Source organism: Enhydra lutris, unplaced genomic scaffold (genome assembly GCF_002288905.1).
Source record: "Enhydra lutris kenyoni isolate GAN:26980312 unplaced genomic scaffold, ASM228890v2 scaffoldscaffold6, whole genome shotgun sequence".
In the NCBI taxonomy this organism is placed as follows: Eukaryota; Metazoa; Chordata; class Mammalia; order Carnivora; family Mustelidae; genus Enhydra; species Enhydra lutris.
The window spans coordinates 3,353,463-3,375,032 of NW_019154090.1; the positions used below are offsets into that span (position 1 = coordinate 3,353,463).

At 46.9% G+C, this 21,570-nt stretch overlaps 1 protein-coding gene across 1 annotated transcript in view; it reads right to left on the reverse strand.

The window, feature by feature from the left end:
* Positions 1-21,570, reverse strand: part of LOC111141500 (phosphatase and actin regulator 3) — a 203,470-nt gene that overhangs the window by 44,964 nt on the left and 136,936 nt on the right. Inside the window, exons 6-7 of the mRNA XM_022494105.1 lie at positions 20,591-20,765; positions 19,534-19,781 (exon numbers count right to left, since the gene is read on the reverse strand). Coding sequence (XP_022349813.1) covers positions 19,534-19,781; positions 20,591-20,765 — 423 coding nt within the window. The remainder of the gene's footprint in view (positions 1-19,533; positions 19,782-20,590; positions 20,766-21,570) is intronic.

Below are 21,570 nucleotides of genomic sequence, written 5' to 3' on the forward strand. Positions count from 1 at the left end.
CCACTAGTTCTCGCTCTCCTTAACTCTGCAATGCGTACGCAGTGAATGTACCTCTGCAAGTCCCTGGTAAGCATCAAGGAGAAACCACCCGCGCTCTACACTCCCCAAGAGGACCTCACTTTGTACTTGATACAAAGTCAAGATGACAAGTAGAGTACCCTAGATTTCACTGTTTCTCCCCTAAACAGAATCGGAAAGAAACTACCATGTAGGAGCGAACGCCCACATCGTTTTTGAAAAGCACCTTCGCCCCCACTCCGTCTTCTAGAACCTGAGCTGGACGCTACTGGAGGCGCACAGTGGGCGTGTTGCCAGCAGGGGCCAGGGGCTCCGGCCAGAAGACCCCCATCGAGGCCCCGGCCTGGGTTTTCTGTTTCTGACTTTCATCAGCTATTCTGACTGAAACAGAATTGGTGGGTCCCGATCACACTGGGTAAGAAAAGGTCTGCTTTCTCATTTATTCTTTCTTCCTTATAGCGAAGAATACGGTTGTGTGTGCAACTTTATTGTACGTTGTCAACAAAAACAACCACTTTCAATTCTTTCTGTCCCCTCCCCATACACCTTGGATGCACTTCACACTCAAGCAGGAACTTTCTGTTCAATGCCTGTGTCCACTGCAGACATGGGGTAAAACTTGTTTAATTGGTCCCTGACTGATGTCCCCTCGGGGCATTTCCCTGCTGCCATTACCACACATGAACGTCCAGAGGTGTTGGTGCTTCTCCACCAAAGGAGCTGCTCCCCTCCGGGCACGCCGGGCAGTGTCTGCAGGCATTTTTGGATGTCACGACTGGGGGCGGACAGCTCCTGGCATGGAGCGTGTGACGGCCAGGGATCCTGCTCCAGTGCACAGGGTGCCCCCCAACAGCAGGGAAGCCCCTGGCCCCCAAAGTGACAAGCACCAAGGCGGAGAAACCCTCCTATAAACCATGGTGCGTGAGTGCTAGGATAGCTGGGGGAGACATTCCTGGAAACAAAGTCGCCGGAAGAGAGAGCACAAGCACAGACAATCCCAACAGCGGTGACCCTGAAGTGCCTGCGGATGCGGGCTCCCCTCCCTGGGTCTCCACACAGTCTGGGGCTGCGCTGGGGTCCGTGGCACTCAGGCGACATGCACTCCTCCTTCGGCCTCCCTGGGCTTCTCTTTCGACCTTAACTGTCCCCACAGACTAGCGTTTGGGGTCATCACGTCTCACAGATCACTGCCATCAGCCACCTCTGAGCACAGCCAGGGAATGGTCCCCCTGGGCCGGTCTTCCTGTCCTCCTGGGCCATCTGATAAGCACTCACCGCTGACAGTCAGCAGCATGTCTCTCCCTTAGCAGAACACAACCAGTCATGTGTGGGGGGTCTGCAGACCGGGCGACATGGGATAGCCCTACAAGTGCCACTGGGGCACGGGGCAAGGGGGACAAGTTACTCCCTGTGCTGGTTGCGTCTGGAGCCCAGGCCGGTGGGCTACGCGTCCCTCCATCGCCTCCCCAGAGGCCCTGTCCGCTGCCACCATGCTTAGGGCAGGCCTAGATCCTTGGAGACAACTGCTAGGTCTCAGGGACATAAGGGCACCGGGTGCCTGCTGTCACAAGGTGCATGGACTTCAGGATCTGGGGGCTCTTGTGTTCATGTGAAGGGAGCAATGAGGACACAGACGATGGTGGCCACTATGGGAGCCGTGCAGGTGGCCACAGGTGTTGGCTCGTCAGTCCCCTGGAAACCTGATCAGGGAGGCCCAACTGTCACCAGGAGTTACAGACAGTGAAGCTACGATCTGGTAGTCCTCCCTCCCGGTCAGGGACAGGTGGTTCACAGCAGGTGCCACCAGAGGCCTCCTTGGGGTATCCCTTCCCAGTGCCAGGGGTCCCTCAGCCTGTCTGCCAAATAGGGAACCGAGCAACTGTCGATTCTGGTGTCCTCGCTCCATCCTTCTAAAGCCGCGTCCAAGGGCGCAGTGTACGGATTAGACTCCCCAGTGGAGGACACGCCTGTCGGCCGCAGGGACACGGACACTCTGGTTCAACTAGGGAATTAGCGGAGGGAACAAGGAACAAATGAGCTACACGGTATTGACAAAATTGGAGGCGAAACTCATTCAGACCCCGCGCATGGGGGCACCCAGTCTCCCCCCGTTCCTCCCTAGTTGTCACTGACAGCGATGATGATGGTTACGAGGGCAACAGCGCTCACGGCACAGAGTCAGGGCTCCGCCGGTGAGCCGTCCCCTTTAGCCATCAGAATAAGCCTCTCATCACTCCTGTTCTACAGACGGTGTGTGTGAGGCACAGAGAGGTTCAGGGGGGCTGCTGCAGTCACAGAGCCAGAGGGACACATCCCGACAGGTAGATTGCGGTCCCTGCGATGTCTCTCAGCGCACGCGGTAAACCGGGGAGAAGGCATATCTGACGGCACGGTCAGCCCTCAACCAGGACATTCCCGATGCCCCAGACAGAACGTCTGGGACAGTGCCGGGAGGAGCTTAGGTCACGAGGACGCAGCCCCTGGGACGGGACGCAAGCACTTCTTAAACAGACTCAAGGCCGCTTGTTCTTCCCTGTCCCTCCACTACATGAGAGCACAGCAAGGAAATGGCCATCTGCTGACTAGGAAGCGGCCGTCACTAGTCCCTCTGTCTGCAGGCACCTGGCCTTGGCCTTGCCAGCCTCCAGAACTGAGAAAAATATGTCTGTTGTTTAAGCCACGGAGTCTATGGTATCTTGTCACAGCAGCCTGGAGAGAAGAAGACACTCCACACGGGAGATGTGGGGGCACCTGCTCTATCCCCACATGCAGGTCCTGGCTCTTCAGGGTCACTGTGTGGACATCCGGAGCGGGAACTGCCTGCACGCAGGGACAGCAGACACTGAGGCAGAGAGCGCCCACATGCAGGGACAAATGGCTTAGGTTGCTGAGGATGCTCTGGGACAGGTGGTCTCCCACACCGGTCCCTCCTTCTCCTACAGCCCCACTTGCTGTGAAGCCCTTCTGTCACTTGCTGTCCCCCTCCCCCCATGCAGCAATCTCCAAGCCCCTGCTGCCTGGTGTCCACTGGGCCGGGGCAGCGACAGTGGACAAAGTAGACAGATGTGGTCCCTGAGTTCAGGACAGGTGAAAAGAGGAAAAACAACCTTCTTGACAGATTTTAAGCTTGCATCTTGGGCTGGCGACAGAACAGAAACTGTTCCTTGTAAATTTCACGTCTGGAGCAGCAAAATTTGTTTTCTAGGTCAGCGTGTAAGGAACCTGGAAGTCACTACCCTATTCTAGCACCAAGCAAAAAGCTGAACAGACTCAAAATTGTCATTTCTTCTTAGATCCAAAAGAGCAGGAGGACGCAGGGCCAACCGCTGGCCCGGAGAATGGAGACGGACAGATGAACACAGAGTCACGGCCGTCCAGAGTGGAGACTCACGGGCAGAGGCCTCCACAGGAACAGCACGGGGGCGGGGAGACCTGAACGGTGATTGAGGACTTGCTGGGGACTCAGGGGGACCACCTGAGAGTTAGAAACTGCAGCCCCGTCTTACCACCAGGAGCCCAACCAGGCTCCCGCAGTGAACATCAGAAAAAGAATCCTTTTCTGCTTCCTTCCAGCAGGAGGAAGGTGAGGAAGGGATCTGAATCACCCCAGAACATTCGTTCTCCTTACCAAGGTCTCCCTCTGGGGAAACCAGCTCACCAGAGCCTAACCCGATGGGATATCATCAGAGCTAAGTGCCCCGGTGGAAGGGAGATCCCGACTCCAGCCCACAAGAGCCATCAGGTCGCACCTGAGGTGGAAAATAAAGCCAAGAAACTCTTGTGAGGTTCACGGTCCAGAGGCCCAGTTCATGGACACAGTGAGACCAGCTCACGGGCTATAGAACACACACCCCCCCACCTCCCCTCCGCTTACCAAAGCCCTGTTTACAGCAGCTCCTTTCCCCCAGGCGTCAAGTCCAGCTATCAGGAAAGCATTACAAGGCAGCCCAAAAGAAAAGTCACAATCTGGAGAGACAGAACAGCGAAACCAGGCATGGCAGGGGCGTCGGAACCACCCGGAATTTAAAACAGCCCTGATCAACACGCTGAGGGCGCTCATGGATAAAGTCGACGGCACAGGAGACCGGGCGAGCAACGAGAGGTGAGCAGAGAGAGAGAAATTCTATGAAAGAACCACGAAGAATTCTAGAGAGAGGAAAAAAAAAAAAAAACCCACTGTAACAGAAATGAAGAATGCCTTTGATGGGCTTATTAGTAGAATGGACATAGTTAAGGAAAGACTCTCCAAGCTTGGGGACATCTCAACAGAAACTTTAAAAATCAAAAAGCAGAGAAAATAAAACCTGAAACAAACAACAGAATATCCAAGGACTGACTGACGATTACTAAAGACGCAGCACTCACATAACGGGCACACCAGAAGGAGAAGAAAGAGGAAATAACAAAAGAAATCCTTAAAATAATAATGCCTGAGAATTTCTTCAAATTAATGTCAGACACCAAACTGCAGATCCAGGAATCCCAGAGAACATCAAGCAGGGTACATGCCAAAAAGAAAAAACAAAACAAAACAAAACTATGCTTTGGCATAACATCTTCAAACCACAGAAAATCAAAAATAAAGAACATTCTGTTAGAAGCCAGAAGAGAAAAACATCTACAGAAAAATGAAAAGATTTCAATCCAGCTTCTCCTCAGAAACCAACAAGCAAGGAGAGAGTGAAATGAAATACTTGAAGTGTTTAGATAAAAAAAACCCCACCAACCTAGAATTTTATAGAAAGTGAGAAATCATCCTTCCAAAGTGAAGGAGAAGCAGACTTACTAAGACAAACAAAAATCAAGGGGATTTGTCACCAAGAGACCTGCCTTGCATGAGATGTTAAGTTTTTTAGGGAAGGAAAACATGCAGACCAGAAACTTGGATCTGCATAAAGAAAGGGAGACCATCAAGAGGAAACAGGTAAAGATGACAGAAAAACTTTTATGTTTTTCTTATTCTTGATTTATCTAACAGATAAATTTATTCAAAATAATTGCAACAATGTATTCGATTACATATACTTATCTATATATCATACATGCTATATTTTCATGCTTATGTATATACCTCATGTGTATATACATGCTTTTATGTAAGTGAAAGGAGGAACGGGAATGATACAAAGGCCAAAGGAAGGAATCAAGATGATCTCGTTACTATAAAATACTTGTGCTACCTGTGAAGTGGTCTAGTGTTCTTTAAAAGTGGATTTGGATTATATGCATATTATATAAGATCTATAAACTCAAGGACAGCCACGAAGAAAAAGTATAACTTGCATGTAAAAAAAAAAAAGGAGGGGGGAAAAAGAAAATAAAATTACATGAAATTCTAAATTAAAACCACAAAAAGTAGGGATTTCTGGGAAGATAACAGAGTAGGAGGACCTTATGCTCACCTCATTCATGGATACAACAAGGTAACATTCGCATCAGTGTAAAGAACCCAGAAAACCAATGGCTGGCAGAACAAACTCCTCCACTAAATGCGGCGGGAGCCCAGAGTAGGGACAGAAAGAGACAATCACACCAGGGAACCTGCACAGGGAAGGTGCTTTCCCCATACCATCTGGCTTTGAAAACCAGAGGGTTGAATTTCTTGAGTTCTTACAAGTAGTGGGCCTTAAAACCTGGAATTTAAAAAATCACCAGGCAAGAGAAAACTGAGCCCCAGCCCTTACAGGGAAAGCACAATAGTCCACTGAAATACAGCACGGATGCAGCAGCTTGAAAAGCTCCTGGCGCCTACCAGAGGAAGTGTTGTTTACTCTCTCTGTGCATGTTCTAGAGGGACGGAGATGGCAGAGAGACTCCTTCAGGAGTAAAGGAGCCGGCAGGAGCCATCCTTCTCCTCCGCCCCCAGCACAGACACACGGCCCGCTTCAGGAGCCAGCACAGCACCGATACTCACTTCCTAACTTGCTTCCCCACGCCCTGTCCCAGCCGCGCTTCAGTGGAGTCAACCCCTCCAGCCAAGCCTGCCTCAGCCCCGGTGTGGCCAGTCCCGCCCTGCAGAAGACCAACACAAGCCTTGCTAACACTGCCTCTCGCCCTGTTTGCTGTGTGGATCCGCACCTGCCAATGTGCTCTTGGCCAGAGCCCATCCAAAATGGCGCCACAAGCCCGACAGTGCGCAAACAGCCCTGACAGGGGCCAGCACCACCACAAACAGCCTCCTGCTCCAGAGAGAGGGAAAGATAACCACACACACCAGTCACACTGCAGACCCCTGAGAGAGGGCCGGGGGCAGGCAGCTGATCTGACTACAGGCCCCACCCACCAACAAAAGCATCTCAGGGGACAACACAGGGACAGTGCCCTAAAGTTTGGTGCTACTGCCTCTCTGGCAAACGCCTGGTTTGACTCAACTCAAGCCCGGGGAGAACCCAGACCAGCCCACTAATACCACAGGGAGCAAACGCTGCCCACAAGCCAAGAGAGGCACTGCCGATGACTGGAGTGAAAAAAAAAGTGGCTCGGCCATAAGAATAGGGGGCATATAACATACACAGGAGACACCCCTAACGTATCAGGTTCTGGAGAACAGGGGACATGGCTCTGCAGGATACACTGCAGGACCTCTTGCTCATAAGGCCACTATGTTCAAGAGCAGTAGACGAAGCTGACTTCCGTAACAGAGAAATAGACTTAGGCAAAATGAGGACACAGAGGAACATGTCCCAAATGAAAGAACAAGACAAAACTACAACAAGAGACCTAAGCGAAATGGATATAAGTAATATCCCTGGATAGAGAATTTAAACTAATGATCATAAAGACACTCCTTGAACTTGAGAAAAGAGTGAAGGATATCGGTGAGACCCTTAACAAAGAGATTTAAAAAAGAACCAATCAGAGATGAATACAATAAATGAAATTAAAAATACACCAGATGGAACAAATAGCAGGTCAAGAGAAACAGAAGAACAAATCAGTAGCTTGGAAGACAGAGAAGTAGAAAGTAATCAAGCTGAGCAGATGAGAGAAAAACAAAAAAAATTGCAAAACGAGAACAGACTCAGGGAACTCAGTGACAGTATCAAGCATAGTAACATTCATATTATAGAGATCCCTGCAGAAGAGAGAGAAAAGTGGGCAGGAAATTTATTTGAAGAAATAATAGCTGAAAACTTCCATAATCTGAGGAAGGAAACAGACATCCAGGTCCAGGAGGCACAGATAACCCCCCAAAAAAATCAACCCAAGGAGGACCACACCAAGACACACAGTAATTAAAATGACAAAAAATAGTGAAAGAGAATTTTTAAATAGTAAGAGAAAAGAAGACAATTACATACAGGGGGAAACCACGTAAGGATAACAGCTGATTTTTTATTAGAAACTTTGCAGGCCAGAAGAGAGTGGCATGCTATATTCAAAATGCTGAAAGGGGAAAATCTGCAGCCAGGAATATCCAGCAAGGCTATCATTCAGAATAAGAAGGATAGATAAAGAGTTTACCAGACAAACAAAGGTTAAAGGAATTTGTCACTGTTAAACCAGTCCTGCAAGAAATGTTAAAGGGGACTCCTTGAGTGGAAAGGAAAGACTATAAGTAGGAGTACTTTACTTTTTACTACAGAAGAGCAGTAAAAATGAGTCAAAGGACTTACAAAAGGGTGTAAAGTATGACACCATATACTTAAGACATGGCAGGGAAAGGAGTAAAGAATGGATTCAAAGTTAAGTGGTTATCAACTTAATATAGTCTACTATATGCAGAAGATGTTATATACAAGCTTAATGGTCACCATAAATCAAAACCAAGTAATAGATCTGCAAACAACAAGGAGAAACAAACTCAAGTGCATCACTAAAGAAAGCCAAATAATCATGAGAAAAGACAGAAAGGAGAACAACAAAGAAAAAGTGAAGAACTATAAAAACACCCATAAAACAAGTAGCAAAATGGAAATAAATATACTATCAATAATTACACTGAATGTAAGTAGACAAAATGCTCCAATCAAAAGACATAGGGTGACGGAATGGATTAAAAAAACAAAAACAAAAACAAGACTCACCTTTTTGCTGCCTACAAGAGACTCATTTCAGACCTAAAGACACCTGTAGACTGAAAGTGAAGGAATGGAGGAACATGTATCATACAAATGGATGTGATAAAAAAGCTGGGGTAGCAATACTTTTATCAGACAAACAGATTTTAAAACAAGGACCGTAATAAGAGATGGAGAAAAACACTATATAATCATAAAGGGGACAATCCATCAAGAAGATATGACAATTGTAAATATTCATGCACCCAACAGGGGAGCACCCCAATACATAAAACAAACATAAAGGAACTATTTGATAATACAATAATAATAGCAGACTTTAACACCGCACTTACATCAATGGACAGATCATCTGAATGGAAAAAATCAACAAGGAAACGACTTTGAATGACACACTGTACCAAGGTGAATTTAACAGATATATTCAAAACATTCCATGCTAAAACAGCAAAAGACATATATTTTTTTTAATTTATTTGACAGACAGAGATCACAAGTAGGCAGAGAGGCAGGCAGAGAGAGAGGGGGAAGCAGGCTCCCTGCGGAGCAGAGAAGCCTGACGCGGGGCTCGATCCCAGGACCCTGGGATCATGACCTGAGCTGAAGGCAGAGGCTTTAACCCACTGAGCTACCCAGGTGCCCCAAAGACATATTCTTTTTAAGTGCATGTGGGACCTTTTCCAGAACAGATCACATATTAGGGCCACAAAACCAGTCTCAACAAATTCAAAAAAATCAAAGTCATACCACGCATCTTTTCTGACCACGATGCTACGAAAATAGAAGCCAACCAGAAGAGAAAATCTGGAAAAAGCTCAAACATACGGAGGTTAAATAACATGCCACTAAACAATGACCAGATCAACTAGGAAATAAAGGAAATTAAAAAGGACACAGAAATAAATAAAAATGTAAACAAAACTATCCAAAATCTTTGGGATGCAGCAAAGTTCTAAGAGGGAAGTTTATAGCAATACAGGTGTACCTCAAAAAGAAAAATCTCAAACTACCTAACCTTACATATAAATGAGCTACAAGAAGAAGAACAAAACCCAAAACTGGTAGAAGGAAAGAAATAATAAAGATGAGAGCAGAAATAAATGATATGGAAACTAAAAACAAAAATTAGAAAAAAACAGTGGAATGGATCAATGAAACTAGGAGCTGGTTCTTTGAAAGATCAACAAAACTGGTAAACCTCTAACCAGACTCATTAAAAGAAAAAAAAAAAAAGGACTCAGAATCAGAAATGACAGAGGAGAAATAACTGAATAACAGAAACACAAAGGACTATAAAAGGATATTACAAAAAATTATATGCCAACAAACTGGACAGCCTAGAAGAAATGGGTAAATTCCTAGAAACATATAATCTCCCAAAACTGAATCAGGAAGAAAAAGAAAATCTGAACAGATGACCAGCAAGGACATTGAATCAGTAACCAAAACACTCTTGACAAACAAAAAAAAGCTCAGAACCAGATGGTTTCATAGGAGAATTCTATCATATGTTTGAAGAAGAGTACTCTTTCTCTTCAAACTACCCCAGAAAATAGAAGTGGAGGAAAGCTTACAAATTCTTTCTAGGAGACCATCATTATCCTGACACCAAAACAGATAAAGACACATAGGCCAATATCACTGATGAACACAGATGCTAAAATCCTCAACAACATATTAGCTAACCAAATCCAACAATACATTTAAAAAAATCATTCACCATTTAAAAAGTACAATATCCGTTCATGGTTTAAAGAAAAAAACAAAAAACAAAAAACAACCCTCAGTAGGGACACCTGTGTGGATTAGTTGGTTAAGCGTCTTGATTTTGGTTCAGGTCATAATCTCAAGGTCATGAGATGGAGCCCCACAATGGGCTCCACACTCAGCACAGACTCTGCTTGACCTTCTCTCTCTGCTCCTCCTCCTCATCACAAGCTCTCTGTCAAATAAATAAATAAATCTTAAAAAAAACCCAAAACAACAAACTCAACAAAGTTTAGAGGGAACATACCTCAACATAGACCTTATATGAAACAAAGACTTTATATGAAAACCCACAGTGAACATCATACTCAATGGGGAGAAAATGAGAGTTTTTCCCCTAAGGTCAGGAAGAAAATAGGGATATCCACTCTCGCCACTTTCTTCAACATAGTACTGGAAGTCCTAGCCACAGCAATCAGACAACAAAGAAATAAAAGGCATCCAAATTGATAAGGAAGAAGTAAAACTTTCCCTATTTGCAGATGACATTATACTATATAGAAGAAACCATAGAGATGCCATAAAAAAAAAACTACTAAAACTAATATATGAATTCATTAAGGTCACAGAATACAAAAACCAATGCACAGAAATCTGCTGCAATTCAATACCCTAATAATGATGTGGTGGAAAGAGAAATTAAGAAAACAACACCATTTACAATTTCATCAAAGATAATAAAAAACCTAGGAATAAAATTAACCAAGGAGGTAGAAAACCTATACTCCAAAGACTAAAAACTGGCCACAGCAACTTCTTACTAGACATGTCTCCAAAGGCAAGGGAATCAAAAGCAAAAATGAACTTCTGGGACTTCATCAAGATAAAAAATTTCTGCACAGCAAAGGAAACAGTCAACAAAACTAAGAGGCAACCAACAGAAGGGGGAAGATATTCACAAATGACATTGCAGATAAAGGGCTGTTATCCAAGTTCTACTAGGAACTTCTCAAGCTCAACACCCAAACAACAAATAATCCGGTCAAAAATTGGGCAGAAAATATGGACACTTCTCCAAAGAAAACATACAAATGGCCAACAGACACATGAAAAAATGTTCAAGATCACTAGCCATCAGGGTAATACAAATCAAAACCACAATGAGATACCACCTTACACCAGTCAGAATGGCCAAAATTAACAAGACAGGAAACAACAAATGTTGGCCAGGATGTGGAGAAAGGGGAACCCTCCTATACTGTTGATGGGAGTGCAAGCCGGTGCAGCCACTCTGGAAAACAGTATGGAGGTTCTTCAAGATGTTAAAAATAGAACTACCCTAAGACCCAGTAATTGCACTACTGGGTATTCAATCCAAAGAAACAGATGTAGTGAAAAGAAGGGGCACATGAACCCAAATGTTCATAGCAGCAAGGTCTACAATAGCCAAACTGTGGAAGGAGCCCAGACGCCCTTCAACAGACGAATGGATAAAGAAGATGTGGTCCATAAGTACAATGGAATACTACTCAGTCATCAGAAAGGATGAATACCCCCCATTTGCATCAACATGGACGGGACTGGAGGAGATTACGCTGAGTGAAATAGTCAAGCAGAGAAAGACAATTATCATATGGTTTCACTCATATGTGGAACATAAGGAATAGAGCGGAGGACCACAGGGGAAGGGAAAAAAAACTGAATAGGAAGAATCGGAGAGGGAGACAAACCATGAGAGACTCTGGACTCCAGGAAACAAACAGAGGATTACAGAAGGGGTATGGGATGGGGTAGTGGGTGATGGGTACCAAGGAGGGCACATGTTGTGATGAGCACTGGGTGTTATATGCAACTAATGAGTCGTTGAATACTACATCAAAAACTAATGACGTACTACTATATGTTGGCTAATTGAACATAATAAGAAAAAAAAATTTAAGATGACACAAACCAATGAAAAGACATTCCTTGCTCATGGATTGGAAGAAGAAACAATGTTAAAATGTCCGTACTACCCAAAGCAGCCTACAGACTTAATGCAATCCCTATCAAAATACCCACAGCATTTTTCACAAATCTAGAACCTTCCTAAAGTTTGTATGGAACCACAGAAGACCCTGAGGAGACAAAGCAATCTTGAAAAAAAAAACAAAACAAAACAGGAAGCTGAAGGCATTAACAATTTCAGATTTCAAGATCTATTACAAAGAGGTAGTATCCAAAACAGTATGGTACTGGCACAGAAAGAGACACATTAATCAATGGAACAGAAAAGAAAACCCAGAAATAAACATGCAATTATATGGTTAATCTTAACAAAGGAGGCAAGAATGTGCAATGGGAAAAAGAGTGTCTTCAACACAAGGTAATGAGAAAACTGGAGAGCTCCATGCAAAAGAATGAAACTGGACCACTTTCTCACACCACAACACACTGGAAATGGATTAGGGACCTAACTGTAAGCCCTGAAAGCATAAAAATCCTAGAAGAGAACACAGGTAGTAATTTCTCTGACATTGGCCATACCCACATTTTTCTAGATAGGTCTCCTAAGGCAAGTGAAACAGTAGCAAAGTAAACTATTGGGACTACATCAAAATAAAAAGCTTCTGCACAGCAAAGGAAAACACAACAAAGCGAAAGATAACCTGCTGAATGGGAGAAGGTATTTGCCAATGACATATCTCATAAAAGATTAGTGTCTAAAACATAGACTTACACAATCCAACACCAAAAAATCAATCCAATTAAAAAATAGGTAGATGACATGAACAGACATTTTTCCAAAAAAGACTAAGAAATGGCCAATAGATAACATGAAAAGATGCTCAACACCACTCGTCATCAGGGAATGCAAGTCAAAACCATGTGGAGATAACACTTCACACCTGTCAGAATGGTTAAAATAACAAATAAAAAAACAATTGCTGGTGAGGATGTGGAGAAAAAGGAACTCTCACGCACTGCTTGAGAATGCAAACTGGTGTGGCCACTGTGGAAGACACTATGAAATGTTCTCCAAAAATGAAAAATAGATCTACCATAAGATCCAGTAATTGCACTACTATTTACCCAAAGAACACAAAAAATACTATTTTTGAGAGGATACATGCATCCTTATGTTTAATGCAACATTATTTATAATAACCAAATCACGGAAGCAGTCCAAGTGTCCATCAGCAGATGAATAAAGAAGTTACACGTATGCAATGAATGTTACTCAGTCATCAAACAGAATGAAATCTTAACCCTCTGCAACAAAATGGATGGAACTAGGGGGTATAATGCTAAGTGCAATGAGTCAAACAGAGAAAGACAAATACTGTATGACTTCACTCATGTGTGGAATTTAAGAAACAAAATAAATGAACAAAGGAAGAAAAGGAGACACAGAAATAGACTCTTAACTATAAAGATTGAGTGGATGGCTACCAGTGGGGGGTGGATGGGGATGTGGGTGAAACAGGTGATGGGGATTAAGGAGGGCACCTGTGATGAGCACCCGGTGATGTATGGGAGTGTTGAATCATTATACTGTCCACCTGAAACTGATATAATACTGTATATTAACTATATTGGAATTAAAATTAAGAAAATAAAAGCTCAAATGGTAGAATAGAAGAACAAAGAACAAGGGCAATAAACAGAAAACAATAATAAATACGGTAGATATTCATCCAACTATATTACCAATCCCTTTTAATGTCAATGGCCTAAATATGCCAATTAAAAGGCAGAGGTTGTCAGAGTGGATCAAAAAATAAGACTCAACTCTATGTTGTCTAAAGAAACTACTTCAGATATAAAGACACATAGAGACTCAGAGTGGAAGGACGGAGACAAATATACCCTGAAAACACAAATCTAAATAAAACAGGAGTACCTACATTAATTTTAGAAGAACAGATTTTAAAGCAAGGAAGGTTGTCAGGCATTCCATAGGATGAAGAATGCGTAACAGTTCCTAACAAGTTTGCATCTAACAGCAGCATGTCAAACTGTGTGACAAAAACAGAACTGCAAAGAGGAGTAGATGAGCACATTATTGTAATTAAGACTCCAACACCCCTCTCTCAGAAGCGGGCAGACCCAGGAATGGAAAACCAGCGAGGACTTGGTTGAACCCCACACCCACGCCAACCAACTGGGTGTAAATGACAACCACAGACTAGTTCACCCAGCAAGAGCAGAACACACATTGTTCTCAAGGTCACATGGAACATTCACCAAGATATACCACATTCCGGGCCATAACACACACCCTTACAAATTTTAAAGACTAGAAACTAAACACTGTCTGCTCCCAGATCACAATGCAATTAAACCAGCAATCAGTAACAGCATGGCACCTGGAAAATCCCAATACACATGGAGGGTAAACAACACATGTCTAAACAACACATGAGTCAAAGAAGAAATCTCAACAGAGATTTTAAAATATTTTGAATTAAATGAAAATGAAAATGCAACTTATCAAAATTTGTGAGATGCAGTAAAAGCAGAGCTTGGAGGAAAATTTATAGCACTGAATGCATGGATTAGAAGAGAAAAAAGATCTAAAATCAGTAATCTAAATTTCCACCTTAGGAAACTAGGAAAAGAAGAACAAATTAAATCCAAAGCAAGAAGAAGGAAAGAAATAAGAATCAGAGCAGGAATCAGTGATATCTGAAATAGCAAATCAAAGGAGAAAAAAAAAAAATCAATGAAACCAAAAGATGGCTCTTTGAAAAGATCAATAAAATTATTAATCTGTAGCCAGGATAATTAAGGAAAAAAGATAGAGACCACAAATTACTAATATCAGAAATGAAAGAAGGGACATCACTACAGATTCCATGGACATTAATTAAAAGAATAAAGAAATACTACGAACAGCTCCATTCCCACAAAATTCATAACCTAGAAGAAATGGACCAATTCCTTGAAAGACACAATCTGTCCAAAATCACAAGAATAAACAGATTTTCTGAACAGGCCTATATCTAAGATATTGAATCAGTAATTAATAACCTTCCAAACAGAAAAGCACTAGGCTAAGATGATCTCACTGGTGAATTCTACTGAAATTTTAAGAAAATTATACCAATTCTCTGCAATCTCTTAGAAAGGACAGAAGCTGAGGATAGGAGGCTAACTCATTCTGAGACCAGCATTACCCTAATACCAAAACCAGACAAAGACAATACAGAAAAAAGAAACCACTCTAGACCAATATCTCTCATGAACACAGATGCAAAAATCTTCAGTAATATATTAAGAACAATTATTTAAATTGTTAAATAAGTTTTAGGGTGACCCCTGACTGGGTGGCTCAGTCAGTTAGGCGTCTGACTCTTGATCTCAGCTCAGGCCCTGATCTCAGGACCATGAGTTCAAGCCCAGCACTGGGCTCTACACTGGGTGTAGAGCCTACTTAAAAAAAGTTTAAAAATGCTAAGTTGTTAAATTTTAAATGTTTATATTAAAGTGAAACATTAAAATTCTAAATTAAATAAATTTTAATTAGCAAATTAGCTAGATCTGGACATCTTTTTTAATTCAAAAAAAAAAAAAAAAGAAGAAGAATCTTGAGGTACCTGTGTGGCTCAGTCATTAAACATCTGCGTTCAGCTCAGGTCATTATCTCAGTGTCCTGGGATCGAGCCCCATATCGGGCTCCCTGCTCCACGGGAAGCCTCTTTCTCCCTCTCCCACTCCCCCTGTTTGTGTTCCTCTCTCGCTGCCTCTATCAAATAAACACATAATCTATTAAAAAACCAATTAATTTAAATAAAGAATTGATACAGGCTGTATAACCATCACAAAATAGGTCACACACCTAAATGTAAAATTCGAAATGATAAAACTCTTAGAGGATAACATAAGAAAAACCTAAGTGAGCTTGAGTATGGTAAATCCTTTTCAGATACACTGCCCAAAGCACAGACCATGATAAAAATAATCAATAATCTTGACTCCATTAGAAACTTCTGCTCTGTGACAGACTGCATCAAGAGAGTAAGACAAGACACAGACCCAGAGGAAATATTTGTCCAAGTTACATCTGATAAAGGAAGGCCATCCAAAATATAAACAACTCTTAACACTCAGCCCTAAGAAAACAGATAAGCTGATTAAAAAACGGGTCCAAAACCTTGACACCTTGCCAGTGAAGATGGACAGGCAGCAAGTGAGCGTGCGGGGAGAGTTGCTCCACATCACAGGTCATCAAGGGGACGCAAATTAAAACAATGACCTCGCACCACACACCTCTGAGAAGGGCCAGAATCCAGAGCGTTGACCACACCGGATGCTGGCGAGGACGTGGGGCAGTGGGAGCTCACTCATGCTGCTGGGAATCAAAATGGCGCAGACACTTGGGAAGACAGTTTGATGGTTTCTTACAAACTAAGCATAGTCCTACCACACCAATCTCGCAATCTCAATCCTTCGTATTTACCCAAAGAAGGTGAAAATCATGTCCACAAGAGAAACTTCACAGGAGTTTTTATAGCAGCTTTACTCATAATCACCAAAACCTGGAAGGAACCAAGATGTCCTTCAGTAGGGGATGGATAAACAGCCATCCGTCCAGACAGTGGGACAACGGAGTATTATTCAGCACTAAAAGGAAATGAACTCTCCAGCCATGAAGATACGGAGGAAACGTGACTGCATATTATTAAGTGAAAGAAGCCCGTCTGGAAAGGACACCCACTATATGATTCCAACTATGTGACATTCTTGATAAAACTGCAGACAATAAAAAAGATGAGTGGTTGCGGGGGTGGGAGGGATGAACAGGGGGCCCATGGGGGAGTTCTGGAGCACTGAAAATTCTCTGAATGGCATCATTCAAGTCCTTGTACATTTGTCTAAACCCATAGAAGGCACAACATCAAGAGAGAACCCCTTGAGGGGACGAGGGGTCCGTAGGTTTATCATTTATAACAAATGCACCACTGTGGTGAGTGACACTTGTAACAGGGGGTCCATGCAGGGCACAGGGCTGGGGAGGCCCATGGAAGTCTCTGTAACTTTCTCCTGATTTTCCTGTGAACCTACAACCACTTTTTAAAAATTAAATCTTAAAAATTCGCCTTTGATGAACCTGAGAACATTCTCGGTGTCCTGTTTTTACCCAGCACTGACGGCACCTCATGAAGGTTCCTGCGCCCACCGCAGGCCGGCCTGTCACACATCTCTCTGTGTTGACCGAGACACTTCATTTGCTCTGCGTGGAAATCCAACTGTCAGACTCCGAGTACGACAGGCACATTGTTTCACTACGAACAGTCATGTGGGACAGTCTTCCGGCTGGTTCACGAGGTAACCTGCCTGGGGTGAGGCCACCACCAGCTCTAAGACATGGAATTCTCTCGCTGATGTGTAGGATGCCACCTCATTAGAGAACCCTGGGTGACACATCCTGGAATGTTCACGTGGGACAGGACAATGCCCGTGACACTTCTTGAACCCAAGAGCAGCTAATAGCTGGCCCCTGTCACCGCCGTCCCACCAGGCAAAGCAGACTACTTTCAGGGGCTCTGCCTGCCGTGAGCAACTGTCCTTCCAAAAGTAACACTGCTAGACTTTTCTAGAACCAAAATAGAATTTTTTTCCTTCAAGTTCTTTATCTGAGAAGTTCTTGGAAAGAATCAGACACACAGGGGAATGTATAAAAGCAAGGAACCCACTTTCCACACTGGATTTCCACTTTGGGAGCCCCACATCAGGCACCCGGCAGGAGCACCTGGAGGCTCGATTTGCAGAAGACTAGACTCTCCAGACATTCCTGACGGCGTGTAAGGCAAGCCCAGCCCAGCCCACACCAGGTTGCACGGGGAACTGTCCAGAACACTGGTGCGCACGGAGGAGGGGCCAGACGAGCAGACACTTGTCTCGGGGTTTGCAGAAACAGTTAAGTGCAGCACATTCCTGAGCAGCTTGGGGTAAGCCTGCGCACGTTAGCAACAGGGTTTCCAGAAGGAGCTCTACCCTCACTGCGCCCATCAGACCACGGTGGCTCAGCCAGGAGCATGTCCTGCCATCGGGAGTGACTGGGAGAGAAGGTGGGATGGTGACCCCAAAAGACACGTGTACCCTGTCTCTGTGAATGCGACCTTATTTGGGAAAAGAGGCGATTTGTTTTTCTAGATGTAATTAAGGATGTCCAAATGAGGGGATTCACCCATGATTATGCAGGTGGGCCCTACATCGAATGACTAGTGGCCCCATCATAAAAGGAGAAGGCATGTCTATGGACGTACCACCTTGAACATGCTCTGTCTCGTCCAATCTTGGCAGCCAAGCAGGATCGGGCGTGGTTCGTACTTGGATGGGAGAAAGGGAGAGGATCCAGGGAGAAGAGGAGAAAGGGATGTGACCGCGGAGACTGGGGAGAGCCACTGCCAAGCCCAGGAGAGCCTGGAGCCGCCAGCAGCTGAGAGGCAGACAGAATCCAGCCCAGGAGCTGGAGGGAGCATAGCCCAGGGGGTGGAGGCCAGACGTCCTGCTGAACACCCTCCGAGGCACAGGACCCGTCCCCAGCATCCCTGGTGCTGAGCCTGGGGGACATCTGCACCAGACTGGCTTCCCCACTTTCACCAGCCATTCTCAGAGATCTCCCGTGGGACCCCCTCCCTCAGAGGCTGACAGGTGTTCAAGGAAGAGAGTTCTGGGGCCGGGGCCACTGGGGGAAGTCCACAGGCTCAGGCTCCTGTGATGCATCTGGAGGCCCTTGGCCAGGGGCTGGCTCCAAGTTTCTGGCTCAGCGATCAAAGTCAGCCTCTTCCCAGCGCCCAGAACCCTGGAGCTCCTCACACGCTCTGGCACTCCCTCCCGGAAATGCCTCGCTGGCCAGGGTGGGAAAGGCTCAGAAGTGTGCAAGGGGACAGGACGGCTGACAGCCAGGGCCGCCCTCTAACACCTCACGTAACCAGGTCATGGTGCCCGATGCCCGCATCCCTCCAGGACCAGCCAGGACCAAGATCAACATCAGCCCCTTCCCCATCTGCCACCAGACACCCAAGGAAAAAGCAAGTTGCTGGGCTGGGTCCCTGGTGCCTCCACCCAGAGCTGTGCCCACGGTGGTGACAGTCAGCGTGAGACCGAGCCTCGGGCGAGGAGTGGGCGCTCAGCACAGCCCGCACCAGGACAGGGCAGCCGGGACCCCCCTGCGCTCCCTTGGCCTGGCCTGCACCTCCTCTCCCTTCACCACTGTGGGGAGGGGGGCTGCGATGCTCTATCTCCCTGAGCCCGTGTCCTCAAGGCAGGACGGAGCACACCCTCTGACCTCTGGAGCACACTGGGGGGACAGAGCTGGAGCTGGGCCTCCGTTCGCCTCGGGAACTCACGTTCCCACACCAGCAGGCGCTGGCGGAGGGCAAGACATCCGGGACGGCCGCTGGACTCTGGCCCTCTCTCCCTCCTCCTTCCACCGCAGCTCGCTCTCCTGGCCCAATTTTTGCTCTATTTCCCAAACACTGGACCTCGGAGCAGCACCTGTACGTCTGTGCGATGGGTCTCCCTGAGCAGCCCGCTCTCGAACTTACTACTGAGCCTCTTCTAGGTGTTTTCAAAGACACTCAAAAATGACGATGCAGCTACCAAAGTAAAATGGGTCCCCTCAGCATCCCCTAGTCCCTGCCAGGGCCTGTCTGCTCAGAAATGTCCCCCTCCCATCACCCAGGGGGCAGGCCCTTGACGGCCCCCCCCCCCTGGAGCCTGAATCCCCCCCCCACCCCCCCTCCCTCCGGCCCCGAGACCCCGCCCCGCCCCGCTGGCTCCCGCCGCCGCTCCGCACCGGAGATGATGGAGTCGTTCAGCGCCTCTTCGTCCTGATATACCAGCAAGTCGTCCTTGAGCTCCGAGTTCACGATCAAGTTCTCCTTGTTCTCCTCCGACCCTCTGGCGGCGGCCCGCTTGCTCTCCGAGACCCCATCGAAGCTCCAGGCCTCCTCCCTCTCCTTGGCCCGCTCCACGCTGGACGTTCTCGACAGGCGGACGTCCGCCCGCTTCTTCGGGGACGCCTTACTGTCCCTTCCTTGGAAACTGAATCAGAAGACGGTTGGGGTTGGACGCTGTCCGCCTCCGCGCAGGACCCAGCCCAGCTGACCCGGGGGCTCGTGAGGAGACTGCAAAGGTGGTCCCCAAATGCGCGCGGCGCCCAGCCTCTGTCCCGAAGGCACGGGTCGAGCAGCCCCAGGGGCTCACGGGCTCAGGCTGTGGACAACGCGAGGTCCGGAGCGGAGTGGGGAGGGATGTGCGAGGGCAGCCGCACTCCGCACCGCACAGTTCGGGCTCCGGGATGCCCCGAGATCGGGCAAGGGTGCTGCGCTCCAGCGGCGTTTCTGCCCAGCCCTACGGGCGTCCCGTTACCTGTCCGCTTTGCCCTCCATCAATCACTTCTCCTTCTCTGTGTACCAATACGTGAGAACAAAGGTAAAAGTAGAAGCTTCAAGAGCAGGCTTAATTATCCTCCTGCCTAATGAAACCTCCAAGTCTTCAGGGTCCTGGGGCAGTGTGACGCTGCTTCTCTTCCACAGGCGCTCCTGCCCTACCTGGACCCCGGGGGGGAGAAACCCAGGGGCTTTGTGGCCAGGCTTCCACCCAAAATGTCCTCCCCCAGAATGTGGCAACCAAGACCAGAGCCCCGTACAAAATGAAAAGGTGGGGTTCTTGTCCAAAAATTAACAATTTCAAGACTGTGACAGCAGTGTACAGAGCCCAGTCCAGCGGCAGGTAGGTGTGTGTGTGTGTGTGTGTGTGTGTGTGTGTGTGTGACTACACAGGTTTGCAATACAAGGCTAACGGGGATCCAGGCACCCAGGTCTCTGTACCAGCAGGGCAGAGGGCCTCACCTGTCCTGGCGATGCTTGGTGGCCAGCGCCCTGTGCAGCTCCTCAATGACACGGCTGGGGGGCAGTGGCCGGTGGACAGTGGTGAGATGTGGAGACCCCGTGGGCGTGGAAAGCTGTCCTCGAAGGGGAGGGTCAGCGCTCTTCCCACCAGGGCCTTGGAAGAGCGCAGTCTGGCCTGGAGTGTGAGAGGGACCAGTGGGAAGGTAAGTCTCTGGGAGCAGGGAGGAAGGACTCTGCAGGAAGATAGGAGCCCAGGAGCAGAGGACACAGCCCCCGGCCGGGGGACCCTCACACCCTGTTCCAGATGTTGTGCCAGGTCCCCTGCCCCCAGAGCCAGAGCCAGGGTTCACCTCTGTCCAGCTCCATCCATGGGCCCTCCGGCCTCCAACCCCAGGAGATGAGCTCCATCGGCTCCCGGCAAGGTCTCAGGCACAGACCAGCCTCATTCCTGAAGCTCCGCTACAGATCTGGCTTCCCAAAGCTACACTTCCTATCGTGGGAACAGCACAATTCCCCCAGCTCGGCAGGGGTCACTCAGCCTGGACCCACCACCGTCCCTGCTTCCCCACATCTCCTCCCAACCCTCCCCCCGTACCTCACCCAGTGGGAGCATTAGGAAGGCGAGCCTCTCCCATTTTCCTCGGCACAGCATCTGGGCTCCTGGCCTAGTTCCAGGGCCCCGTAGGCTGCCCCACTCGGTGCTCTGGCTTCATCTCCTCCACTATCCCCATCAAGCTCTTTTCACTCTCGGACAGAAGGATCTTTCCAGTCCTTGAGGAAACCACACACTCTACTCTGTTCCCTTTTCCTGGAACGCCTTTCCCTTCCCCTGTCTGCACCAATCTCACTTCCTTGGGGAGACCTTCTGTGAATGCCCAGCCTTGTGCAGAGCCCACCATGCCTGCCCGTGGGAATCAAGGCAGCCCTGACACCCTCTCCTCCCACTTGGCATGAATTACTTCATCGGGTCTGTCCTTCTC